Source organism: Panthera onca, chromosome A3 (genome assembly GCF_046562875.1).
Source record: "Panthera onca isolate mPanOnc1 chromosome A3, mPanOnc1 haplotype 2, whole genome shotgun sequence".
Classification (NCBI taxonomy): Eukaryota; Metazoa; Chordata; class Mammalia; order Carnivora; family Felidae; genus Panthera; species Panthera onca.
In genome coordinates this window covers 114710923-114738654 of record NC_138341.1, presented here as the reverse complement: position 1 = coordinate 114738654, position 27732 = coordinate 114710923, and the positions used below count along the sequence as shown (strand labels likewise).

General features: G+C 48.3%; 1 protein-coding gene across 1 annotated transcript; it reads left to right on the top strand.

Moving 5' to 3' along the window:
- Positions 1-27732, top strand: SNTA1 (syntrophin alpha 1). Its single transcript, XM_060615709.3, has 8 exons — positions 1-457; positions 4214-4399; positions 20159-20363; positions 23233-23440; positions 23584-23714; positions 25696-25892; positions 26843-27030; positions 27115-27732. The coding sequence occupies exons 1-8, from the start codon at positions 148-150 to the stop codon at positions 27205-27207; spliced, it is 1518 nt and encodes a 505-aa protein (XP_060471692.1). The 5' UTR covers positions 1-147; the 3' UTR covers positions 27208-27732.

Below are 27732 nucleotides of genomic sequence, written 5' to 3'. Positions count from 1 at the left end.
CCCGAGGCTCCACCCCCAGCGGCCGGGGGTAGGGTGGCGGCTGGCCCAGCCGGGCCCCCGCTGCCCTCTGCCCTAGGCGCTCGGTCGGAGCGGGCCGGGCACTGCGGGGCTAGGCGAGCTCGGCGGCCCGGGGGCTCGGAGGCGAAGATGGCGTCAGGCAGGCGCTCCCCGCGCACCGGGCTGCTGGAACTGCGCGCCGGGGCTGGCTCGGGGGCTGGCGCCGAGAGGTGGCAGCGGGTGCTGCTCAGTCTGGAGGAGGACGCGCTGACCGTGAGCCCCGCCGACGGCGAGCTCGGCCCGGAGCCCGGCGCCCCGCGGGAGCCGGAGCCCGCGCAGCTCAACGGCGCCGCCGAGCCCGGCGCGGCGCCCCCGCAACTGCCCGAGGCGCTGCTGCTCCAGCGGCGCCGCGTGACGGTGCGCAAGGCCGACGCCGGCGGGCTGGGCATCAGCATCAAAGGTGGGCGCAGGGGCACCGGGGGCACCGAGGGCACGGGGTCGCGGTGTCTGTGGGGCCGCCGAGGGCGCAGAGGTCGCGGGGGCTGGCAGCGTACGGAGGACATAGAGTTGGAAGATTTCTGTCTGGGGGCAAGGAGGGTGTCTGAGGGGACAGAGGGAACGAGGACACCTGAGCACCAAGGTCGGAGGGGTTTTGGGAGTCGGAGGCCTCTTCCGGAAAGCACAGGTGGAGGGGGTTGGGGAGCACCGAGGACAGGTGGGTGGGGAGTTCTGTGTGGAGGCATAGAGATGTCAGGGTTTGTTGCATGGACATGAAGGATAAGAGGAGCCCCAGGGGAGCAAAGGATGGAGAAAGGGGATTGAGGCCTGGGAAGCCCCTAGGCAAGGAGGAGGAAGTCCCTGGGACACAACCAAGGTGGAGGGGAGGGGTAAGGCCCCGAGTTCGGAGCACAAGGGTGGTTTGGAGACCTGGGTAGACAGGCTGTGCTCACAGACCCGGGTCCAGAAAGGATCTAGAAATCTGAGGGTCCGGGGCCCTGTGTACCTAGGTGGAGAGTCCTGACAACTGGGTTTGAGTTTCCTGATCCGGCCATCTCCACCTGGCCCAGAATTGAGAGGGGGTGGCCATAGAGTTGCCTCTCTGAGAAATCTCAGCCCCAATACAGAGAGCTTTCTTTAGGTTGCAACCAGGTTATGTTTGAGTCCTGGATCCATGTGAACCTAGACAATCACTTCCCATCTCTGAACTTTAGTTTCCTTACTATATAATGAGGATGATGATAGAGTTGTAATGATTCTCTGAGAACAGGAGTCTGAAGTACTCACCCTGCCAACACATAGTAGGTTCCTGGTTAATTTTTGGTGTTAGATGAGAGGAAAAACAGAACCCAGGAAAGACTCCCAAAGCAACTAACCATAGTGCTTAAAATCTCTGCATACTCCCAGCCGCTGGGTTTACCATTCCTACCCATCTGCTTCTCAGGTTGCTATCTGTCTTGGGAAGGGGTGTCAGCCCTTGTATCATCTTGGATATGCACTGGTCTCTCTTCCTGGTGCTGGGTCTTATTCATTGGTGTCTCCAGACCCTTTGGCCTGGGTGTCTCCAGACGCTTGGCTGGGGATGGTAGTGACTCAGCTACCACTGTGTGCTGAAGGCTGTGCCCAATACTCTAGGTTTATGATCCGTTTCATCCCAGCAAGAAATGGTAACAAGTGGGGAGCATAATCTCCATTTTGCAGGTGAAGAAAGTGAGACTCACAAAAGTAAAACAATTTTCCCACGCTCACACAGTGAGTGACAGTGCTGGGATTTGAACTTCAATTATCAGGCCTCTAAAGTGCCGAGGGGTTTTGGTTCTTCCCCGTGGAAGGGCAGATTCCTAGGCAGCCAACCAAAGGAATCTAAAAGGGAGAAATGAGGAAGACAGAGAGTAGGCACCAGTCTTGTCCCTAAATTCCAGAATGGGAAAGGGCAACAGATCAATCCAGAAATTGCACACTCAATATGTCAAAGGAGGGAAGAACTTAGAGTTAATACAGAGTTCTATTTTATAGATAGACTAGCTGAGACTTGGAGAGAGCGTGGACTTTCCAAGGTCAGGTAAAGTTACACCCTAGCTCCATAGTTCTAGGTGGGAAGGTACTTTTAGGAGGGGTCAAGGGAAAAAAAAAAAAAAAAAAGGAGGGGTCAGGGAAAGTGTCAGCTCCATTCAGTTCTTCCTTGGTAGAGACTGAGCTCCTGTTGCCACGATAACCTCCCTTCCAGGGTCCAGACCAGCCTGGGGCAGCCTAGAATGATCATAGCTTCAAACTGGACTGAAGTCCCTAGTTTCAGGTGGAGAAGAGCAGGTATAAATAGAAACCCATTCCTTTCTAGGTTTCAAGCTCTGTGCAGTGCAGTGAGCCTGTGTGGGGGTCAGGAGAGGCATTCTAGTCCTACCTTTGCCATCAATTTGTTGTGTGACCTTGAAATAATGACCTTCTTTCTATGGGCAACTAGTTCCTCATCTTCAATATTTTGGGATGGACCGGTGATATGATATTTGAGGGCCTGACTTGCAGTCCACCATAGGGTTAAGAGTGTTGGTTCTGGAACCAGGAGACCTGGGTTCAAGTACTGCTCTGCAGCTAACTAGCTGGATGACCTTGGGCTTCTCTCCATACCTCATTTTTCCTGATAGGAAACTGAGCATGCATGTGTGATTGGGGTGTTGTAAAGATGCAGTGAGACAACAGTGAAAGCATTTAGCACAGTGCTTGGCACTTGGTATGTGGAACTAATGTGAACTATTATGACGATTCATATTTTAAAATGATATTCAAGGGGCGCCTGGGTGGCTCAGTCGGTTAAGTGTCCGACTTCAGCTCAGGTCATGATCTCACAGTTTGTGGGTTCAAGCCCCACGTCAGGCTCTGTGCTGACAGCTCAGGAGCCTGGACCCTGCTTCGATTCTGTGTCTCCCTCTCTCTCTGCCCCTCCTCTGCTCACACTCCGTCTCTCTCTCTCTCAAAAATAAATAAACATTAAAAAAATTAAAAAAATAAAATAAAAATGATATTCAAGAATTTAGCAATAAAGCAATTCAGTAAGTTGTATTAGCTTTCTTTGCACCAGAGATGCAATTTGGATAGGCTTTTGAAATCTAGACTTAAAAATTTTTATTATTTTATTTTATTTTATTTTATTTTATTTTATTTTAGAGAGAAAGGGGTGCCTGGGTGGCTTAGTCGGTTAAGCATCCAACTTCGGCTCAGGTCATGAACCTTGTGAGTTTGAGCCCCACATCAGGCTCTGTGCTGACAACTCAGAGCCTGGAGCCTGCCTCAGAGTCTGTGTCTCCCTCTCTCTCTGCCCTTCTCCCACTGGCACTTTGTCTCTCTTTCTCAAAAATAAACATTAAAAATTTTTTTAGAGAAAAGAGAGAGTGGGCGGGGGAAAGGGGCAGAAGGAGAAAATCTTAAATCATGCTGAGCGTGGAGACTGACGTAGGGCTCGATCCTACGACCCTGGGATCATGACCTGAGCTGTAATCAAGAGTCATATGCTCAACCAAATGAGCCATCCAGGCATTCCTGAAATCTAGACTTTAAGGCCTTCATTTTCAGCTGGGTCCTAGATTGTCAAACTTTCTGATTGCTAAAAAGGACCTTGGGGGTGATAGCAATAGCTGACTTCTATCTTTATTCCAGATTAAGGAGTATCAGTGGATTCCCCCATTGTAGGAAAATTACTTAAAATCCAAAATACTTAAGAAAAAAACTATTGAAGCACTTTGTAAGTTACTCAAACACTGGCAAACACCCAAAGCACCAGTGACCAAACTACATTATGAATTTAGAAAATGATTTATTAGTGTTCCAGACTTCTAAGACTAATTTCTGAGATTCTCTTAACTCTCTCATCCCCACCTTCTTGGCACTGGGCTGGGCACTGAGGTAGGCCTTCAGAGGTAATTCTGCCTTGGGGCACCTAGGTGGCTCAGTCGGTTAAGCAGTTGGCTCTTGGTTTTGGCTCAGGTCATGATCTCACGGCTCATGGGTTTGAGCCCTGCATTGGGCTGTGCGCTGACAGCATGAAGCCTGCTTGGGATTCTTTCCCTCCCTCTCTCTGCCCCTCCCCTACTCATGCTCTCTGTCTCTCTCTCCAAATAAATAAACTTTAAAAAAAAAAAAAGGAAAAGAAAGAATTTTGCTCTCGTGTGACTCTCAAGCATTAGAGCGTCTGCCTCAGTTTCTTCCTCTTTCTGTGCCTGTGCAGGGGGCCGAGAGAACAAGATGCCTATTCTCATTTCCAAGATCTTCAAGGGCCTGGCAGCTGACCAGACTGAGGCCCTCTTCGTGGGGGATGCCATCTTGTCTGTAAATGGGGAGGATCTCTCCTCTGCTACCCATGATGAGGCGGTGCAGGTCCTGAAGAAGACGGGCAAAGAGGTGGTGCTGGAGGGTAAGCAACGGGGACCCCAAGGATGTTCACTTCTTTCCTATTTCCCCCAGGCTTCAAGTGGCCGCAGCCCAGCAGTGGGGGCTGGGAGGTGGGCAGAGACGAAAACAGAGACAGAACTTGGGGACCTGCCTTGAGACAGTATGGCGTGGTGGTGGGAGAGCCGGCCCAGAGCCAGACAGACCTAGTTTTCATTTTCTCTCTCCTGTTCATTAGCTTTGTGGACTTGGACAAGTCATTTCATTTCCCTGAGCTTTAGTTTCCTCACCTGTAAAACAGAGATTTAACTTCTGGGTTATTTCTGTAACCCTTGCTGGGTTGTGTGATCAGGACAAAAGGTACATGGCAGGATCCTCCACCCAGTGAGTGAATCAGGGAAGGAGGGGGCAGGGCCTGGGGAGGAGGCAGCTAATATTCTTTCTTGAGGAAACTGGAGAGCTCCCAGCTCTAGGGTCCTTAAAACCCTGAGACCCATCCTCCCTTGGGAGAGGACACGGCCTTTACGTTGCAGGACATCAGATCCTTCCAGCAAGGATCAGAGAGGAGTTTTGGAGGGACCTTGGTGGTTCCTCTCCACTATCCCCGTACTCTGTGGTCTTGGATGAGACCTTTGTCTTCTCTGGGCCTCAGTTTCCCCATCAGTTGTTGTAAGTCTCTTGCTGTGACTGTCCCATATCTGCCTTTTGCCATCTCGCTCAGGAGGTTTCTGTTTTGCTCAGCCCTTTCTTCAAACTCCCCTCTGTCAGTTCCGGAAGCTGTGGGGGCCTGAGGAATGTGTGTTTGGCTCTTGGCCCAGAACAGGCACAGGGAGATGGCGGGGGTTGATGGAGAATGCCATGGCTAGCAAAGCTGCTGAGCTGAGCCCCAAGCCTGAATCCTGATAGGTGGCCCTTGTTTTCCCAAACAGGTCTCCAAGAGGCCACAGAAACAAACAGGCTCTGGGTGATCTTTGGCATTCTTGTGGCCCTGACCTCAGTTCTTTCTCACTTTTGTTTTTATTTTTACATTTTTGATGTATCTATTTAAATGCCACTGGTGCATTTTTTAAATGTACACTTTAAAAAAGTCAAGTCTGCAGTATTGGCCCTTGAAGCTTAAGTATAACAGTCATAGTTTAACAGCAAGGTTAAATAACAAGATCACTCATAAATGATATGGATATAAAAGACTCCCCTACCCTATGCCTCATTACTTTGGTTTTTTTTTTTTAAATTTTTTTTTTTAACATTTATTTATTTTTGAGACAGAGAGAGACAGAGCATGAACGGGGGAGGGGCAGAGAGAGAGAGGGAGACACAGAATCAGAAGCAGGCTCCAGGCTCTGAGCCATTAGCCCAGAGCCCAACGCGGGGCTCGAACTCACGGACCACGAGATCGTGACCTGAGCTGAAGTCGGACTGCCTAACCGACTGAGCCACCCAGGCGCCCCTCGTTACTTTGGTATTTATAGCCAGTATGCAGTTGAAACCCATCAAAATGTCATTCTTTCGTTGACTTGAGGAGCTCTTTTAGTTTCTACTGTTTGAAAGTTTAATCTGTAGATGGTAAAATTTCTACTGCAGACACATTTCTAATCCACGCTGAGGTCCTCCTCATGCTTTCATCTTTGGGGCGAGAATGTCTATCTGGGCTCTCAGCATGAGTCATTCTGAGAAGATAACATCTTTGAGTGTTAGAAGCTGGAAGTATCTCCTGGCTTCAGGAGCTAATACCCAAGCCTTCTGTATTATTTTTGTACTCCATTCCTGCCTTACTAAGCCAAGAAACATTTATAGACACCTACTGTGTACCTGGTGTGCAGAGCACTGGGTCAGAAGCTAAATCAGACCCAGGTCTTCTCCTGCAGGAGCTCACTATTTGGTGGAGGAAACAAAACATAAATACTGTCTCATTCATACAAACTATTTATTTATTTATTTATTTATTTATTTATTTATTTATTTATAGTTTACTTATTTATTTTGAGAGAGACAGAGAGAGAGAGAGAGCGAGAGCGAGCATACAAGCGGGGAAGGGGCAGAGAGAGAGGGAGAGAGGGAATTATAAGCAGGTTCTGCACAGGTTCCGTGCTGTCGGTGCAGAACCTGATGCGGGGCTTGAACTCACAAACCATGAGATCATGACCTGAGTCAAAATCAAGAGTTGGATGCTTAACTGACTGAGCCACCCAGGGGCCCCTCATACAAACTATTTAAAAATCAATTTCTAAAATTCTCTCTGGGTGATTGGTACTAAGGAGGGCACTTGTTATGATGAGCACTGGGTATTACATGTAAGTGATGAATCACTAAATTCTACTCCTGAGACCAATATTACACTATATTTTAACTAATTAGAATTTAAATACAAATTTGAAAAAAAATAATAAAAATGAAAAAAATCTGTCTGCTCTGTGATGAATCTCTGGCCTTGGGTAAGACCCTTATTTTCTCTGGCCCTCAGTTTCCCTATCAGTTGGGATTAGACCAGATCAGAGATGATCAGTAGCTTTCATTTTGAGTGCCATCTTCCCTGGTGGCTACTGGGAGTCACGTATTTGGAAGGATTGGGACGTCTTGTCTGGGCTCAGCAGAAAGGAGCTGGAAGTGATTAACAATGTCTATCATGGATACAGTAGGGAAGAGAAGTGTACCATTCCAAGACTGGGAGTCCTCAGCTGTTAACGTTTTTTGAGACTTTTCCCAGGGTAAGATCTTTCCTTGGCAAATCTTGCCCCAGGCCTCTGGCTGGAGCTTGGCCTATCTCTTGCCCCAAAAAGGATGTGACACATAGTAGGCACTCAATAAATGTTAGTAATTACCCTCCTGTCCCATCACATTTATAGAGAATTGATATTATTTCCTCATGGAATGTTTGGTAGCATTCTCCAGGGAAGCCATCTTTATGGAAAGTTTTTTTTTTTTTTTTTTTTTTTTTTTTTTTTTTAACGTTTATTTATTTTTGAGACAGGGAGAGACAGAGCATGAATGGGGGAGGGTCAGAGAGAGGGAGACACAGAATCCGAAACAGGCTCCGGGCTCTGAGCTGTCAGCACAGGGGCCCGATGCGGGGCTCGAATTCACGGACCGCGAGATCGTGACCTGAGCCGAAGTCGGCGCTCAACCGACTGAGCCACCCAGGCGCCCCTATGGAAAGGTTTTTAACTGCACTTCCCATGTTCTTAATAGGGCAATTTTGATGATCTATTTTTTCTTGAGTGAGCTTTGGTAGTTTGTGTCTTTTAAAAAATTTGTCCATTTCATCTAAGTTGTCAAATTTGTTGGCATAAATTGTTTATAATCTTCCCATATTATTCCTCCCTTTTGGATGAGAGTGTTCTCTGCTTTCTCTTTCCTTCTCCTTTTATACTAGTCTACTCAGTGGTTTTGAGGGGAATCTCAGTCTAGTGGGGTGGGGGGACAGCTGAGCAAAAATGCTAGATTACCAACATGTCACAGGTGATGAGATGGGAATCTGTTCATGGATCAGGGGAGACAGTGGTTACTTCTCTCTGGATAGTCAGGAAAGACTTCCTGGAGGGGCGGGGGAATGCTGGTACTTTATGAACCATAAGCAGATGTGGGTATGGGGTTGGGGAAGGGCATTCCAGGCAGGGGAGCTGTGTGAACAAGACCTCAGGTCTTGTCAAGTCAATGACTTGACTTACCTGGGGAGCTACCTGGGAAGTAATTAGCTTTATCCTGAGCCTAGGGTATAAGGAAGGGAGTGGAGAAAGAGGAGAGTATCCAGACTGAGAGCCTTCAGAGCCTTGAATGCCAGGCTAAAGGCATTTGGACTTCCTCTGGAAGGAAACAGAGAGCCATTAAAGGGGATTCAGCAGGAGCAGCACATGGGCAGATCTGGGTTTTAGCAGCACCAGCCTGGCACTCCCTTTGGAGGGAGGCAGAAATGGATGCAGAAAGGCAGTGAGGAAGCTGGGGCCGTGAATAGGAAGGAGATGGTGATGGTTTCACCTAAGCAGGCTTGGATAAGAGGAAGAGTCTGGAGGTTGTGGCCTTCTTGTTGTTTTTTTCCAGCTTTTTCTTATTTGAAGTCTCTTTTAAGGTGCTCTCCTAGTGCAGCATATTTGTGGAAAGATAATTCCACCTAAGGCAGAAAAGGCGTGGGGGCAGGCACTGGGGTCAAGAGCCTGAATTGCAGGGGTGACCTGAGGAGCCTGGAGGACATGAGGCAGCCAGGATGCTGGCATGTGGTTGGTCCTTGAGATCTGATGGAGCTTATGGAGAAGGTAAGGGTCTGGTAGCTTCACCAGTCTGGACTCAGGGTTCCTGGGACCCTCTCTGGGCCTATGTTCCACCTTGGAGCCTAATTACTAGCCACATCATTCAAAACTTTCCCACCTCCATCCCAGTCCTGGGGCCACCTCCAAGGGGCCATGGAAAGATGGCTTTTCCTTTGGATGTGAACCTGGCGGGGCAGCTGGGCATCTTTCCTGAGGCCTGGGGTTCAATGGGTACAGAGTCCCCAGAGAACGTCCTAGAAGGACAGATGTCACTAGCAAACTCTGGGTGCCAGACTTACTTCTCTGACCTAAGTCAGGGGTTCAGCTAGGCCTCGGTAACCCTAGCCTGCCTTGTAGACCTTTTCCCCTGCTAGTTCAGGGGTTTGCACAAATGTCTTCATCTTATTCTCAGCCAAAGGGATGTGTTCGCAATCGGAATCTGGGCCCAAGCCGGCAGCCAACTGTCTGCTGCTTAGAGAGGCCCATTGTGTCCACGGACCTGGAGCCTGGGCCCTTGGAGACAGGCCTGGGAGCAAAGGGAGGGACAGCCAAATGCCTCCCCTCCCTCTGCCCACAGTGTGTCTGGCATGACAGGGACAACAGTGATCCTGTGATGCCTTAAAAAATAATACTAAACGACAGGGGCGTCTGTCTGGCTCAGTCAGTAGAGCATATTACTTTTGATTTTGGGGTTGTGAGTTGGGTGTAGAAATTACTTAAATATAGGGGCACTTGGGTGGCTCAGTCGGTTGGTTAAGCATCCGACTTCGGCTCAGGTCATAATCTCACAGCTCATGGGTTTGAGCCCCACATCCGGCTCTGTGCTGACAGCTCCGAGCCTGGAGCCAGCTTTGGATTCTGTCTCTTCATCTCTTTCTTCCCCTCTCCAGCTCATGCTCTGTCTCTCTGTCTCTCTGTCTCTCTGTCTCTCTCTCTCTCAAGAAAGAAAGAAAGACATTACCTAAAAATAATTTTTTTAATAATAGGTTTTTTAAAAAATTAATTTATTTATTTTGAGAAAGAGAGAGAGAGCAAGCAGGGGAGGGGCAGAGAGAGAGGGAGGGAGAGAATCCTAAGTAGGCTCCGTGCTGTCAGCACAGAGCCTGACTCAGGCCTCGATCTCATGAACTGTGAGATCATGACCTGAGCTAAAATCAAGAGTCAAATGCTTAATCGACTGACCCACCCAGGCATCCCAAAAATCAAATCTTTAAAAAATAATAATACCAGAGGACAGTAAAAATTAAAGTCAGTTTCAGTACTTTGTACAAAGTAGGGAGGGTACATTCCACATAACGATCGAGTTTTAAAAGATAACAGGTGTAGGAGCGCCTGGGTGGCTTAGTTGGTTGGCATCCGACTCTTGATTTCGGCTCAGATCATGATGTCATGGTTCATGAGATGGAGTCCTGTGTTGGGCTGTGCGCTGACAGCGTAGAGCCTTCTTGGGATCTTCTCTCACCCTCTCTCTTTGCCCCTCCCCTACTCTCTTTCTCTCTTTCACTCTCTCTCTCAGAAATAAATGAACTTAAAAAAGAATAACAGGCAGAGAGTAGCATGTCCATAAATATTCATGATAAAAGGCAGTATAGAGTGATAGGAATTGCTATAATTCCCATTTTACAGACAAGGTCACCAAGGTTTGTTGAGAATAAATAACTTTCTTCAGGTCGTATGACTAAGAAATGGACAGAATTCAAACTGAGCTCTGTCTGGTTGCAGAGGCCAATATTGTTTCAGCCTTGGGTAATACCTGCCTTGCATGGTTATTTGCAAGATTAAAAAATAAAACACCAAGGGGCGCCTGGGTGGCTCAGTCGGTTAAGCGTCCGACTTCGGCTCAGGTCACGATCTCGCGGTCCGTGGGTTCGAGCCCCGCGTCGGGCTCTGGGCTGATGGCTCAGAGCCTGGAGCCTGCTTCCGATTCTGTGTCTCCCTCTCTCTCTGCCCCTCCCCCATTTTTGCTCTGTCTCTCTCTGTCTCAAAAATAAATAAACGTTATAAAAAAAATTAAAAAAAAAAACACCAAGGGCAGTGCTCGTAGTAGGTATTTGATCATTTAGTTTATTTGCTATTTTTAAGGATGAGACAATGCATTCGGAGTGCGTAGCACAATGTCTTTCACATGCAAACATTCAGTGAATGTCAGCCTTTATCATCTTTATATCAGCAGCAGCCATCATTACTGTTTTCTCCAGTAAACTTGAAGGTCTTTCAGGGCAGGACTCATGTGTAGTTTGTCTCAGAGCCCTATGCCTGGCACACATTAGCTTTTGGCCAGTAGGGAATGATCTGTGGGGGTACATCTCTGACCCTTTCTACTTTACCTTAACCATGTCAGTTTCAGTTGACTTTCCTAAATGTTTAAGATGGGGCTCAAGGCTCAAGCTGGGCTTGACTAAGTCCTGAGAGTGTTGGTTATAAGTCCTTGGAACTCCTGCTGGGTCCTCCCCTGGCAGATGGGGACTTTCTAGTGTCCTGCCCCAAATTTGGCTTAATACATCACTACCGTTAAAAGAGGGATGTAATTAATGGATGCAACTAATATGAAGCTATCCTGCTTGGCTTAGCCAAATGATGCTGTGCCCCTGAGGTGCCTGAGAGATTTCTGACCTGGGAACACAGTCACGAATGGAGCCCCCGCCTAGTCCTCCCATGGCCACAAACACCTATTGTTCCAATCATTGTTCTCAAGGAAACATTTATTTGGACACACACACACACATACACACGCACACACACGGCTTTGGGCCATGTGACTCCCTATAGATAAAACTTGGCTTAATCTCTGCCTGGATCTTGATTAAAATGCCAGTGGGGCTCTGGAGACAGGTTCTGGCCCCAATTAACTGCATGAGTCTGGCTGCTGATGGTGGTGGAAGAAATAATAATGATAATAATAGTGATGATGGTGTCTGCTTTTTATTGAGCACCTACAGTGTGCTAGGCACTGTGCTAAGTACCTTCCATATATTTTCTCATCAAATCCCCAAAACGACCTCTATGAATTAGGTTTGTTATTCATCCCACTCTGCAGATGAGAGCACTGAAACTCAGAGAGATAAAGCTGTTTTCCCGAGGTCACACAGAGATGGAATTTGAGCTCAGATCTGTTAGATGCAAAAACTTATGTTCTTAAATATTTATACTGCACTGCAAGTCACGTTACATAAGGATCCAGACCCTTCTCATTGAACTGTTGCAGTTAGGTGAAGATGTTTTTGTGAGGGTCAAGTTTGGTGGTTGGTCCATAGTGGGCACTCAGTAAGTGTTTCTTTCTCCCACTACTAAGGTCCTGAAACCCTTTGCTTATTGAGTTGATGAGGGCTTCAACTCTGAATCCTTCTTAGATGGTTCGGGATGAGGTGCTATGTATTTTTCTTTTTAAAAAAATTTTTTAATTTATTTTTGAGAGAGAGTGAGAGAGAGTGAGCAGGGAAGGGGCAGAGAGAGAGGGAGACACAGGATCTGAAGCAGGCTCTGCGCTGTCAGAACAGAGCCTGATATGGGGCTCGAACTCATGAATGGCAAGATCACGATCTGAGCCGAAATCAAGAGTCGGACGCTTAACCGACTGAGCCCCCCAGGCGTCCTGAGGTGGTATATTTTTTGAAGTAAACTAGATTTTTAAAAAATGTAAAAAGTGGGGCGCCTCGGGGGCTCAGTCGGTTAAGTGTCCGACTTCGGCTCAGGTCATGATCTCACAGTCTGTGTGTTTGAGCCCTGCGTTGGGCTCTGTGCTGACAGATTGGAGCCTGGAGCCTGCTTCGGATTCTGTGTCTCCCTCTCTCTCTGTCCCTTTCCCACTCACTCTCTGACTCTGTCTCTTGAGAGAATCTCTCTCTCAAAAATAAATAAACATTAAAAAAATTATAAAAAATGTAAAAAGCAATATATGCTTAAAAAAAACCCCAGGAGAATGTAAAGCAATTATCTTTTCAAAGAGATAACCATAGTTGATATTTTCACACTTTCAGAAAGTTTCCGTATTTGTTTTTATCATTTAACAAGTTGAGGAGGACATATTTCCAACTCAGTACATGTAGCTCTATCTCATTCTTTTTCTTCTTTCTTTCTTTCTTTCTTCCTTCCTTTCTTTCTTTCTTTCTTTCTTTCTTTCTTTCTTTCTTTCTTTTGAGAGAGAGAGAGAGAGAGGGAGGGAGGGAGGGAGGGAGGGAGGGAGAGAGAGAGAAGGAGCAGGGAGGGTCAGAGGGAGAGGGAGAGAGAGAATCCCAAGCAGGCTCCATACCCAATCTGGAGCCTGACATGGTGCTTGATCCCACGAGCCAAAATCAGGAGCCGGACGGTCAACTAACTGAGCCACCCAGGCACCCCTCTGTCTCATTCTTTTTAATGATTGGGTAATATCCCATTATTGGGATTCATATATTTATTTAGCAAGTTTTGTTTTTGTTTTTTTTTTTAAGTAGGCTCCATATCCAGTGTAGGCCTTGAACTCATGAACCTGAGATCAAGAGTTGCATGCTCTACTGACTGAGCCAGCCATGCACCCCCATTTAACAAGTATTTACTGAACCTCTGCTCTGTGCCAGGACTTGATGGAGGCACCATGGATACAGCCATGCACAAGACTGAGCAGTCTGCTGATCAGGGAGCTCATGTCTTGTATTTAGCCACCCCTGCTCATGGACATTCAAGTTGTTCTTACCCTTTTGCCCCCAGACAGTGGTGCTGTGAGCCCTCTGTGCACCCGTAAGCATTCATATGAAGCGGGGCTCCTGCAAAAGATATTGTTAAGTCAAAGTGTTCACATGCCTTTAGGATCTTGAGAGATGGTATCCCCTGTACTGCACAAGGATGCAGTAAGGGGAGATTTTTATGCCCCAGAGTGTAGCAACTCAGGCTCTGTTGGTCAGCCCTAATGCAGGGCCTGCCAGGGGCTGGGAACTATTTATAACCTAGCCTTGCTGGACCAGCAGGACCTTAAAGGTCACTCCTTCCAGAGCCTGTTGGAACCCCATGTCCTCTCCACACCATCTTTGGTGGGCCAGTGGGCAGCCTGGACACTAATCCCCATAATACCTTACTCTGAGAGTTGTTGCATCAGTGCCCATTATATAGGTAAGGAAAATGAGGCTCAGAGAGACCTTGGGACTCGCCAATGCCACATAGCAAGTGACAGGGCCCGGATTAAAATCTTTGCCTATCATGCTTCCTGTGCCCTTCCCCTTATACAGTCATACTGAGAATAGCCGCGGAAATAATAACCACACTGCTGTTCATTGAAGACTTACTCTATGCTAAGCAGGGCAAGGTGCTTTGCAGGTATTGAGTCTCAATACCCTGGGAGGTAGATATATTTTACTCCTATTTTAATGATGAAGAAATGGAAGATCTCGGATATCAAGTCACTTGTCCAGGGTCACAGAGCAACGAAGTTCAACCCAAGCCTCTCTTCAGAGCCCGCATTCAATGTTTTCTTTCCAGGATGAGAAGCCTCAGGCCTGTCTATATTCATTCATTTAACAAATCTCATACTTCCTGATTACTTGGTACTATATGTCAGTACCTGATTACCTGGTACTATACTAGATTCTGAGGATCCTCTAGTGAACAAGAAAATAGGTCCCTGCTCTCATGGAACTGACATTTTGGTTGGAGGAGAGAGTATAGCCTAGTAAACAATTGGATAGGTCGTGTACTTTCTGGTAGGGGCAAGTAAGTGACCACCCACTGAACAGACAAGGAACATCTTGAGCTCAGATGGCAGGCTTCAGCCAAGACTCACAGCCAGCACATTCAGTCACAAACATTTATTGAGCACTGGGATACGTGCTGGGAATACTATGTTGAGCCAAAACAGATGTATCCCTGAAGCACATATGTTCCCTCCCAATTGTACTGGGCCAGGTGAATGGTCCTGCCCTGTCTCAGTTCCTTGTGTTTCTAGTAGAATCTTTTGGGGCCAGGGCTGGGGCCTGTCTTTTGTTGGCAGAGCAGGAAGTCCCTGGGAACTGGGGCCTCTGCAAGGGGCAGGGTGTTCTATGTATGTCTTAGCTTTCTTGGGGAGGAAAAGCCCATGTGTCACTGCTTTACCAGGCTCCTGGGGCTCCTGGGCCAGGAGCTTGGCTGGGGAGGGTGTAGATACCAGCTGGGCTTATCTTTGGAGTCTCAAGAATGCTGACCACAGGGCCATCAGCTCTCAGGCCACTGCTTTTGGATAGCCCCACCCTGCCTGGTCGGGTGACTCAGACAGAAATCAGAGCAGGGAGGAGGCCTCAGAGCTGGGCTATTTATGGCCACACTCTGGGGCCCCCAGCACCCCACCCCCAACTCTGGGACAAGCCAATTAGTTTGTGAAACCCAAGCCCTGTTTTGGGCACCGGCTGGTAGGCTGTCCATTTATAGTATGTTTCTGTGGGAAAGGAGAAGGAGGACCCAGTTCTGGGATGGCCCAGACGGGTGAGCAGGGGCTCTAGCAGTTTCTCTGGCTTCAAAGTTGACAAATGTTCATCTGCTGAACACGTAGCATAGGAGATCCCTGCTGGATTCTGGGGACACAGAGATAAGTCAGATGAGGTCCCTGCCCTCACAGTGCTCCCAGCCTGGTGGGGCCCACAAACTCCCACACAGACACATAGCGGAGTGTGGTCTAGGGGTCTGCAGGGTGATGGGTGTGGTGGATCCAGAGTGGGCATCTGGAAAGGCTTCCTAGTGGGGTGACGGGACTGGGCTGGGCTGGGCTGTGGCACCTTCTCCCTCTTGAATGAACCTGTCCGGCCCTGGCATTCGTTTCTCCATTCATAGAACATTAACTCTGGGTTCAAATCAAGCTTCTGTCCTCTAGGAGCTTCCATTTTGGTGAGAGAGACAGCCCCAACCCACAAAATCACAGCAGAGTTCTACGAAGGGCAGGGGTAGCTGATAGGTAAGAAACTCACGTTTCTTGAGTCCCCGACTTGTGCCACATGTTTTATGGCATCTCATTTAATTCTAACATCTCTCTGAAGTAGACATTGTTATTCCTCTGTTATTAACTTGCAGACAACTGAATTTCCTTGTCCGTGGTCACACAGCTAGACAGTGCTGGAGCTGAAATGCAAACTCAAGAGTGCCTGTCTCTAAACTATGTACTAAGGGCATTCTGTGCAAAGGGAACTGCATTTTGAAAGGTGTGGACATTTGGAAACTCATACAGTTTCTTTGAGCTCTGAGAAGGCCAGGATGATTAGACTAGAGAGTGAGATTTGGGATGTGGCAGGAGGTAAAGCCAGGTGTAGGCAAGGCCCAGGTCCTGAAGAGTCTTGGATTTTGATGATGGGAGCCAGGGCAGAACTTTGGTCAGGGGAGGGATGTGGCTGATTACAGCAGGGGGATATATCAGTTGTAGCCTCCCCATGTGGTGTAGGGGGCGGGAGGACTGTATCAATCAGGGTGCTTTTCTCTGCAAGTAACAGGACTCAATTCAAAGAGGTTTAAACATTGAAGAAAACAAGTTTTCTTCCAGAATACCTAAAAGCAGCATGTCCATAGGGTAAATTAATTTAACACCTCACCATTCTTTGTGTGTTTAAGCATGCTTGTACTTAAAAAGTGACTATTGGGGCACCTAAGTGGCTCAGTTGGTTGAACGTCTGACTCTTGATTTCGGCTCAGGTCATGATCTCATGGTTTGTGAGTTCGAGCCCCATGTCGGGCTCTGAGCTGACAGTGTGGACCCTGCTTGGGATTCTCTCTCTCCCCACCCCTCTCTCTGTGTCTCTCTCAAAATAAATAAAATAGTAAATTTAAAAAATTAAAAAAAAAGTGACTATCATTGCTTTGGGACCAACTTCCCTCCCAGCAACTTTTAAAGGCTAGAGGAGAGGAAGGGAAGGGAATATACTTTCCCTCACTTCTCATTGGCCAGAATTGTATCATCTGCCTCTATCTAAACCAATCACAAGCAAGAGGGATGGAAAGATCATGATTAACTTTGACCAATCATGATTTTCTTCCTTGTTTGGGGAGAAGCCCAATCTGTAGGGCTCAGAGTTCTGTTAGCAAAGAAAGGGGGAAATGGTTTGGCTGTCAGATAGGCTGTGATGTGTCCCAGCTCTATCACCCCTTGAGACATAATCCAGTAGTCGGTCCTGGGGTAAGTCACTGCTGTAATGATGAGGATGAGTCATTGAGTCAATTTTAGTCCTAGTTCCCAACTTTCAGACCTAGTCTTGGCTCTCTCAAAAAAAAAAAAAAAAAAAAAATCCTGCACTTATTTTCAACTTAACTGCTCTTCCAACCCCAATAGGGTTTGTAACTCCCTTTCATTCTCACTGCTATTTGTCTTGGATCCTGTCTGAACCTGAGGGACAGTCTTCTGTGATAGAAATAGCTTCCTATCTGTTTTTTCCAGGGAGCTGGGCCAAGAGCTGCTTCCTCACCCCTTCTTGGCTTGTCTGCTCTCAGGCAGAGCATACTGGCTGGGCTTTGACTGCAGAAGTCAGATGGCTAGCAAGCCAGATGGCCATGAGGGCATAGTAGTTGAGGGGAGAGTAAGGGAGGCTTCCCAAGGGCTAGCAGGCATAGGCACCTCTTAGTGGATGAGGAGACTGCTACTCATCAGAATTGGGAAACTGGTGTCTGGGTTGCTCAGTCTGTTGAGTGGCCGACTCTTGGTTTTGGCCTAGGTCTTGGTCTCATGGTTTGTGGGTTCAGGCCCCACATCAGGCTCTGTGCTGACAGTGTGGAGCCTGCTTGGGATTCTCTCTCCTTCTCTCTCTCTGCTCCTCCCCTGCTTGGTCTCTCTCTCTCAAAATAAATACATAAACTTAAAAAAATTTGGAACTGTCCAGATACTAGGGCAAATCTACCAACTATTTCCCCTTCTTCCTTGCTAATAGAAGCCTGATTTTATTGGGTGGAAATATGCTCAGCTCCTGAGGCTGAATTGTGATTGGTCTAAGTCATGACTATTCCCTTTTACTAATGATTGTGCTAGAAGTGGGCATGGAGCCCAGTCAGGCCAATGAGATAAAAGGCTTCATGGGAATATTTACCTCTCTGATAAGGGAGTTGTGAGGAGAAAACCTTTTACTGCCTGTCTTCTCCCTTCCTGCTTTGGGTTTTGTCATGTAAGGAATGATTGGTTTGAGCTGTGGCAGCCATCTTGTGGTCATGAGGGGAAGGCCAAGAGAATGGCACAGAGGTCTACCCTGCTTTCAATTTAATTGAGTCACTGAACCAATCCTAGATTGCCTTCCTCTAGATTTTTTTAATAGCATTTTATTTAATTTTTAATATTTAATATTTAATAATATTTAATTATTTGTATTTTAGTAGACTCCACACCCAACATGGGGCTTGAACTCACAACCCTGAGATCAAGAGTTGCATGTTCTACCAACTGAGCCAGCCAAGTGCCCCTAGGTTTCTTGTTATGTGAAATTATAAATATCTTTATTTCTTAAGGCACTTTTATCATATATTCTATTATTTGCAGCCCAACTCATCTAATAAATATAACAAGAATGACCAAAATATTTTATTACCAATTAGCCTTGATGGATTGGTAATGGCTGTCATAAAGCACTATGATTGGTTTATGGTGTCTTCCATGAGCAAGGGACAAGGAAAGGGTAGCGCAAGTGCATATGTTTATCATTCCAGTCCTACCTAGGGCCAGTCCAATACCTGGCACATGGTAGGTATTCAAGAAAACTGACTTGTTTCTGAATCTGTACTCCCACAGGCTCTTCTTAGATCAACCTTCTCATCATGTTGCCTTTCACTTGTAGCTGCATTGTTAGGGAGATCTGCCTTTTCTAAAAAGGCATTGGTCGAGGCCCCAATCAAGACTCTTTTGGTTGCAAATATCACAACTCCTGTTGGGATGGCAGTTTGACATTCTGAAGGACGAGTGTCAGAAACAAGAGCGTTAACCGGTGATTGGCAGGGCCTTCCCTCTGTCTCTCAACATGCATCTCCACTAATTTTCTCTCTTATAAACCAGCTTTCTCCTCTTCACAGCAGAAGGTGGTTGCCCCCATAGCATTCAAGTTTGTTCAAGATACCAGCCGAGGATCTCTCCTACTCTCAATTTGGGTATACTAGTGTGGGTCAGGTGTTCACTCTGGTCCAGGTAGCATATCCAGAAGGGCAGGATCACATATCCGAACGTGAATTTCTGGGTTCGTTGGGCAGGGAAGTAGATCAAAGCTGTTATCCTAGAACTCTGCTGTCCAGTGTGGCCACCATTAGTTCCAAATGGCTATTCGAATTTAATTTTAAACTAAGATTAAATAAAAGTAAAAATTTAGTTCCTCACCTGTACCAGCCACATTTCAAGTGCTCAATAGCCACATGTGGCTAGTGGCTACTGTATTGGACAGTGTATATATGGAACATTAACATAATCACAGAAAAATCTGTTGGACGATGCTATTTAAATTTTTTTTTTAACGTTTATTTATTTTTGAGACAGAGAGAGACAGAGCACGAACAGGAGAGGGTCAGAGAGAGGGAGACACAGAATCTGAAACAGGCTCCAGGCTCTGAGCTGTCAGCACAGAGTCCAACGCGGGGCTCGAACTCACGGACCATGAGATCATGACCTGAGCCAAAGTCAGCCGCTTAACCGACTGAGCCACCCAGGCTCCCCTGGACGATGCTATTTTAGAAGGTGTCTACTATACTTACTCAATGATGTTTGGTCAGAGCTAAGAGCACCTATATTGGTTAGGGTATAAGTTATGCTGCTTGTTTCTTATGCCATGTTTCTTAGGTAACAGTCCAAGTCTGACATGGCATCTCCAAGGGCCAGCATCCATTTGTTTCTGTTTTGTGGTCAGCCTCCCTTAGACTGTGGCTCATGCCCTCATGGTCAAGATGGTGCTTCACCAGTCTGTGTCCCAGCCAGCTCAACTCTGTCAAGGGAAAAGAGGAGGAAAGGAAGGGTATGCCCCTTTCTTTAATAGGCAGAATGTGGTAGCGGCACACATCCCTTCTGCTCTCATTCTATTGGCCAGACTAGACCACATAAGCACGTTAGGCTATAAAGGAGCCTGGAAAATGAAGTCTTAAGCTGGGAGGCTATTGCTATATCGGGTGACAATTGCCAGCCTGTCCCACAGGACTATCTCATTCAATGCTTCCTCTTTGCAGATGAGCAGGCTGAAGAAATAGAAGCAAACAAGGGGCCTGTGGCAGAGCAGTTCACATCTCCTGACTCCTGTTCAGTGCTCTTTCACTGCCTTGTTGTAGCTGTCGTCCATTCCCTTTAGGCAGTCATCCCCAAAATCCAAACACTTCTACTTACTTGGTTAGATTTAGTCACATGGCCACACCTAACTGCAAGGGAGGCTGGGAACTGTGGTCTTTCTTCCAGGTGGCATGGATCTATAAACCAGGGGAAACATGAGAGCTTGGATGTTGGCATGCATCCAGTATTTTCTACCACACTGCTCTGTCAGAGACTTTGGCCTAGAGAAGGATAGTGATATTGGACGTAAATTAAACCCTTATGAATTACTGACAGTTGTGATGTGTGCCACATGGGAGCCCATGTCACAACAGTAACTACTGACCTGTGCTCTGACCAGTCAAGTACATGAAAGAGGTCTCACCGTATTTCAAGAACTCTGCCGGCGGGACTTCGGTTGGCTGGGACTCGCCTCCTGCTTCACCCCTTCAGCGACAGCTGTCTTCCCCTGGCCCCCCACCCCGGGACATCAGTGATGCCAAACACATATCCTTGAAGATGGCATATGTCTCGAGGAGGTGCACCCCCACTGACCCGGAGCCCAGGTAAATCTGGGGTGGGGAGCAGCTCAGATGGATACGCCTCGGTGTTAAGTGGTGGGGCCAAGGGAAAGATAGCCCTGGGTTGCAAGTGGGCAGTACAAAGTCTGAACATAGTGGGGCTTGAGAAATGTTTGTTGAATGGATGTAAGAGTGAAGTTAAGGGGATGGTGGTATGCTTTGCTTCTCTCTTCTTCCTCTGAGCAGTTCACATCTGAGAAGGAGCTTGGTCTGCGGAAGAACCCTGGGCTCCAGTCCTGGTTCTCCGTGGACTAGTCCCTTTTCCTCACTGACCTGTAGCTTCCTCGCTGGGAAATAAAGTTTTCAGACCCAGTGGTCCCTTCAAGTCTCTTCTAACTCTGCTGAGGTTCTTAGATGTCTAGTAACGTTCGTGTCAGGGCCATGGAAAATACCATCCTTCACATATGAGCAGCCCTTAACAGGTCACTGATGGTAAGATTGGTAACAACCAACAATATTGAGTGTTTACCATGCACATTTTAATTCAACTCTCACAGCGACCCTATGAGCAAAGTCCTATTATTTCACCCCCATTTTGTAGATGAGAACAGAGAGAGGAAGTAACCTGCCCAAGATCACACAACCAGGAAGGGATGGAACTTGCCTCATTCCAGGTAGCCCTCTCTGCTTTAGAAATTGTAGGTGCCTGAGTGATGGTGGTGGGTGAATGGAATATATGTTGATCAAGTGGGGTATGCAGTATTGGGGGTAGTGTGTATATGGCATGAGCATAAAAGGCTTGTGCTGTGGGTCCTAGTTACAGCCGGGGTCAAGGCCAGGCAGATGCCCAACATTGACCTGGAGGTTCAGCTCCAAATCTTTTAGCCCTACTCGATGCCCCAGCCCCAGACTGCCCCCATGAAGCAAGAACTGGTGATTCACAGGTCACTTAAGGTGTTCCACCAAAGGGGCCTTTTGTATTGAGTGAAGGTAAGGTGGTATTAGTCCTTCCTGAGACTTACTTACATGATTAGGTTAATCGTGGTTTCCAGCCTGATCCCAGATATCACACATTTCTGTGTGTGCACATGTAGTTGACGTGTAAATGCAAAAACTTTGTGTGTATATGTACGCATTTGCATGGCTATGGGTGTAGATTTGTGCATACGTGTTGGTGTATGTTTGTGTTAATATTCATATGTGTATGTGCATGCATGCACACGTGCTCGACCATGTGCACATATGTAACGTGTGTAACATGAATATAACTGTGGTTCCATATCGGCACAATGTTCCAGTCAAAGGAACACAATCTGGTAACCAAAATAAAAATGAAAAATATTTCAAGCTTTTACTAAGTGTTAGGATTATGTCGGGCTACAAGTATCAGAAATGCGAATCTGCAATGACTTAAATAAATGAGGGATTTATTTTTCCACATGTTTAAGAAACATGGGTCAAGAATGCCTTTGAGGAACCAGCCTTCCAGCTTCTTCCTCTGCCATTTTTATTGCGTATTTTCTTCTTGGAGGCAGAATGGTGGCCGCATGCCCAAACATGTGCCCATGTTCCAGATGGGAAGAAGGCAAAAGGCAAAGGAAATTTTCTCCTTGCATTTTGTTCTTTCGCTGCATAACAGACCATCCGAAAATTTAGTGTCTTAGAAGACAGCAGTTTATTATTTGTTACAATTCTGTAACCTGGGCTGGCTCGGCTGGCCAGTTCTTCCGCGCTATGTGGCACCTGCTGGGGCTGGAAGTACAAGATGGCCGCTTTGCCCCCATGTCTGCTGCCTCAGCTGGAACGGTTGGAACAGTTAGCGGCTGGCTGAGCATTCCTCTTTCCAGAAGTCCTTTCCACATGCCTTGTTTGTTCTATCTGGGTTGTTGGTCCCAGGGTACTTGGATTTCATGGTGGCTCAGGAATGCCAGAATGTCACTTCTGCCACATTGTATTTGTCAAACCAAGTTACAAGGTCAAGGAGAAGAGAAATAAGCTTCACCTCTTGATGAGAAAAGTGGACTGGATGTTCGGAGAGGGATGGATTTGGTGGAGGCCATCTTTGGAGAGTAACCACCACATCTAGGGAAGCTTTACCTTCCCTTGGGAGGGGGCACCCTCCCCAGAGACTTCTGGCTGTATCTCGTGGTCAGACCTGGGTCCCCTGGCCAGCCCTGGTTGCAAGGGAGGTGTGAATTCAAGTATCTTGCTTCCTCACTCTGCAGTGGAGGGAGGCAAAGGTGAAGGGGGTTGGGTATTGTGTGAACCATCTTTCAGATTCTGCCCTGCTTCATCTGTTACAGAAAGGCCAAAGAGGAGCGAATCTTTAATATTCCACATAACATTTTAAAATCCTTTCCCTGTCACTAGTCCTCTTGGTACCTCCCTGAAACTCTTCCCCCACACTTGTCCACAATCCCTCCTCCCTTCTTCCTCCTTCACTCCTCCAGCTCTAGCTCTTTCTGTGTAGACTGACTTGGCCTCTCAAGCCTCTCCAGTTTCTGTGCTCCCCGCCCCCCTTGCAGTGTATCACTTTGGTCCTGTGCCACAAAGGAAAAGCTGGGAGCTGGGAGCTGGTCTAGCAGGAGAATCCTTCTCCTTAGAAACCAGGAGAAAAGAGTAAGATCACGAATCCTCACACAGTGATTTTGGCTCCTATCACACATGTTTGAGTATGTGTTTAATTTGTATGTATATGATTCTGTGTATGTATGTCGTAGTCTCTTGTCCCTAGACCCCATGAAGCCCCAGTTTGGGCTGGAGCCCCAGCAGTGAGTATCGCTCCCGACTGTCTCGTGGACACCCTGTGGTTTCTCCTGGTCTTGCAGCGAATGGGGTTTCGGGCCAGATTTCAAGGTTGGGCAGCTGCAGCCTAATGGACTTGTCCTCCCCTCTGTTCTATTTGTGCCTGCAGGTATTTGGAGATCTGTTCAGCAGATGGCCAAGACACCCTCTTCCTGAGGGCCAAGGATGAGGCTAGCGCAAAGTCGTGGGCAGCTGCCATCCAGGCCCAAGTCAACGCTCTGATGCCTTGGGTCAAGGACGAGCTGCAGGCACTGCTGGCAGCCACCAGCACAGCTGGGAGCCAGGACATCAAGCAGATCGGCTGGCTGACTGAGCAGGTGCCTGCTGGGCCAGGCATCTGTCCGCTACCTCTATCCCCTCCCCTGGAGCTAACCCCATTCCCATTTATCATCTCACTCCACCCTGGCCCTCTGACCTCTCCCCTCCCTGCCCCACCTCACTGTTGCCTTGCCCCCTGCAGCTGCCCGGTGGGGGCACGGCACCTACCCTGGCCTTGCTGACCGAGAAGGAGCTGCTTCTCTACTGCCATCTACCCCAGACCCGGGAGGCTCTGAGCCAGCCAGCCCGTACAGCCCCACTCATTGCCACCAGGTATCCATGGGCAGGCAGGGGTGTATGTCTCACCCAGAGGTTGGGGGATGATGCTCTCGATGGGCCTCAGAGGTGGGGGACCCCAGCCCCACTCTGCCCTGAGTTATTTCCCACATGACCTGAAGCAAACCTCTATCTTGTCTGGGCCTCAGTTTCTTCATCTGTAAGATGGCGGTTTGCCACAGAAGGATGTGAGGTCCCACCAGTCACTCACTGATTGACACCTACTCTGCCCAACCTAGTGGAGCATAGTTCAGGGGACAGGGAGCTGATCCCAACAGTCTGCCCTCAGGGAGTATCCAGTCTGGTGGGGGGGGGGGGAGGCTGACAGCCTTCAAGCGTGGGGGTGAAGGAACCACTTAACTCTGCCTGGCCTGATGGGGAAGGCTTGAGCTGGAGGTGATATTGAGCTGGACTTTGATGGTTGAATAGAAGTTTGCTCTTTAAGAAAGAGTGGAAGGTCATCTCACACAGAACAACATGGTCAAAAGTACAGAAGTATTAAGGGCTGGTGCATGTTCATAGATCTTTGAGTGTGCTATAGCCAGTATGTAGAATCTGTACAAGAAATGGAGAGAAATGAAACAGAGAGTTGTCAGGGCCTGATCTTACAGAACCCGTAGTCCCTGGTTAAGGAATGCTAGTTCTATCTTAAGAGTTGTGGCGGAGTGGAAGGGTTTTAGCCTGGGAGCGAGGTGACTTGGGTTGTGTTTTAGAAGACTCTCTGTGGTTGCCATGTGGAAAATTCAGTGGAGGGGGCAGGATGGAAGCTGGGAGGCTGGTGCAGTCATGCAGGAGAGATGGTGGAGGTGGGTGGAAGCAGCAGATGGAGAAGAAAGGCCGCATTTGCATTGGAAGACACACGGGTGGTAAAATTAACTGGGCTTAGTGTTTGCCAGATGGGGAGGGTGAGGGAGGTGGACAGGATGAATGGATGAATGGGGGGGGGGGGTTGGAGTTGGGGTCCGGTGGGCAGTGGGACTAGGGGTGAGAGTGCAAAGCGGGGAGGCTGGAGCAAGATGCTCCAGTGTGTTGGGGACAGAGAGGGGCTTAGATAGGAATCTTGGGGACTTGTGGGTTTGTAGTTCTGGGCTGGAAAATGGAAAACTGGGTGTCAGCAGCAGCTCTGGGGGGAGCTGAAGCTACAAGAGAGAATGTGTGTGGAATGAGGAACTGAAGAGGGCTAAGGGCCAGAACTCTGAGGCTGTTGCCCAGAGAGGGGCAGTAAGCTGCCCAAGGTTACACAGCAAATGGGAATGAAACTGAAGGCCCAGGCCCTTGCTGCTCATGCCTTTTCCTCTGGGTGGGGCTCTGGCCTATATGTTAGGAGCTGCCTGTCTGCCAAGGACAAGCAGGTCATGGATTGCCAAACTAGTCAAGTGACTCATGAATTCAGGTCACAAGAGTTTATTTAAGATCTACTATATGCCCAGCATTGGTTTAATTGCTGAAAATAGAGTGGTGAACAAATAAGACAAAAATTCGTATCCTAGAAGATATTCTAGTGAAAGAGAGAATCAAAAGCCAATGGAAACAAATAAAGAATAAGTATAATTTCTGGTATCATGATGAAAAGTAAGGCTAGTGAGTGCCAGGGGTACTATTTTAGACAGGAAGTTCAGGGAGGGCTTCTCAGAGGAGACGACATTTGAGCAAAGATCTGAAAGAAGTGAGGGAGTGAGTCATGCAGATAACCGGGGAAGAGTGTTCTTGATGGAGGGAACAGCCTATGCAGAAGTGCTGAGGCAAGAATGTGCTGGGTGTGTCTGAAGACACTAGTATGGCTGGAGCAGAAGGATCAAGGGGGAGGGTGGCAAGAGGTGGGCTCTTGTGAGTCAATCGGGGCCCTTCTGGAAGTCCTATTCCCTGATTATATGGTAAAGGAGTCACAGGTCCCTTCCCAGGTCACCACCCCCTTGGCCCAGAACTGTTTCCTGACTGTCTGAGGCCTTATACTTAGCCCTCTGCCCCCTGCCCCTAGGCTGGTGCACTCAGGCCCCTCCAAGGGTTCGGTGCCCTATGATGCAGAGCTCTCTTTTGCCTTGCGCACGGGCACACGTCACGGTGTGGACACTCACCTGTTCAGCGTGGAGTCACCACAGGAGCTGGCTGCCTGGACCCGCCAACTGGTGGATGGCTGTCACCGGGCTGCCGAGGGTGTGCAGGAGGTGTCTACAGGTGGGCTGGGTGGATCTGGGAGTGCCTCTCTGGTAATGAGCCTCTTACCCCCAGAGGCATTCAAACTTTCTTCTTCAGGTGCTTCAGGAGGGGCATATAAAGTGGGGTTTGGGGTCTCCACAGTCTCTTTTTTTTGGCTGTGCAGGTGCCCCGGTGGGTAGTGAGACCCTTTTCCCTGGGTTTTCTTGCCCTGGCTTTGTGATTACAGTGGTGAAGTTGTGAGAGATTGTGCCTGGAGTAGGGTTGCCAAATAAAATATAGGACACCACTTAAATGTGAATTTCAGATAAACAACAAACACTTTTTTAGCATAAGTATGTCCCAATTATCCATTGTTTATCTGAAAGTCACATTTAATGGGGCAATTCCACAGGTCTCTAAGGTCTTCAAGGGCCATGCTCGGTGGGTCTACTGATATCTTTATAGGGAGGGAGGGAACGGGCCTACTGTACATGGCAGAGTTTAAGCTTTCCCTTTCCACTTTTTTTTTTAAAGTTTATTTATTTATTTTGAGAGAGAGAGAGAGCAAGCGCAAGTGGGGGAGGGGCAGAGAGAGGAGAGAGAGAATCCCAAGCAGGCCCCACGCTGTCAGCACAGAGCCTGACGTGGGGCTCAAACCCACAAACCATGAGATCATGACCTGAGCCGAAATCAAGAGTCCGATGCTTAGCCGACTGAGCCACCCAGGTGCTTCTTTCTGGTTTCCACTTTTGTTGTTGCTGAAAGTGGGACTAGAAGTGGGGTATTGTTTCTCTGAGGGCCCATTTTCTGTATTTTAGGGTGGGGGCAACTCCATGCAGGGTGAATATACAGATGACATAAACAGGCAGTGAGCTTCCCATCCCTGGTGGTATTGAAGCCCCATTTTCGGAGTTGCTGGTGAGGGTTGGAGGTGGGGCTTATGGTCCCTGAGGTGCTGGCTGTGCCTGTGCCCACATGCCTCCCTGCAGCCTGCACGTGGAATGGCCGTCCCTGTACCCTCTCTGTGCACATCGACAAGGGCTTCACGCTGTGGGCGGCTGAGCCCGGTGCGGCCCGAGCTGTGTTGCTCCGGCAGCCCTTTGAGAAGCTGCAGATGTCCTCAGATGATGGTGCCAGCCTCCTTTTCCTGGACTTCGGGGGTGCTGAAGGAGAGATTGTGAGTAGAGGGGGTGGGGGGCTTTGCTCTCCTGGAGGCCAGGCCGGATGGGGCTCCTGACCCTTCTTTCCATCCACCCTGCAGCAGCTGGACCTGCATTCGTGCCCCAAAACCATGGTCTTCATCATCCACTCCTTCCTCTCGGCAAAAGTCACCCGCCTGGGGCTTTTGGCCTAGAGATCACCGGATGCACTAGCCCTGAAGAGAGGGTATCTACCACATGGCCTGACCTGGCCCTCCGCTGACTGCCTGCTCACCACTGGGCTGAGGGAAGGGAGAGGAAAGGAACAAGAGTGCAGAGTACCAGCTTCCAAGGGAGGCTGGGATAGTCTTGGGACTGGGACCCAGACTCAGGACACAGTGGATCCTGCCTGTGATGGGGTAGCCTCCCAGGTGCCCCATCATCCCCACACCAGTGCCTTTTGCAGAGAGATATTTTGTGTACACAAAAGCCATTCCGAGCCTGGGACCTGCCCCTGTGGGGATCCTGACCCCAGACAACAACTGCCAGGCCTCCTAGAGGCCCCTAAGCCACCCTCAGAGGCCTCATCTGAAGGGACTTCCCTGGGGTCCATGGCAAGAGAAAGAGGAGGAACCTTTCTGTTCATTTCTCCCCTCAGCTCCACCACCTTGGGGCATCTGGTTTTTCTCTTCATCCTCTCTCCTCCTTATTCTTGGATAAATAAACAGCCTGTGAGTACA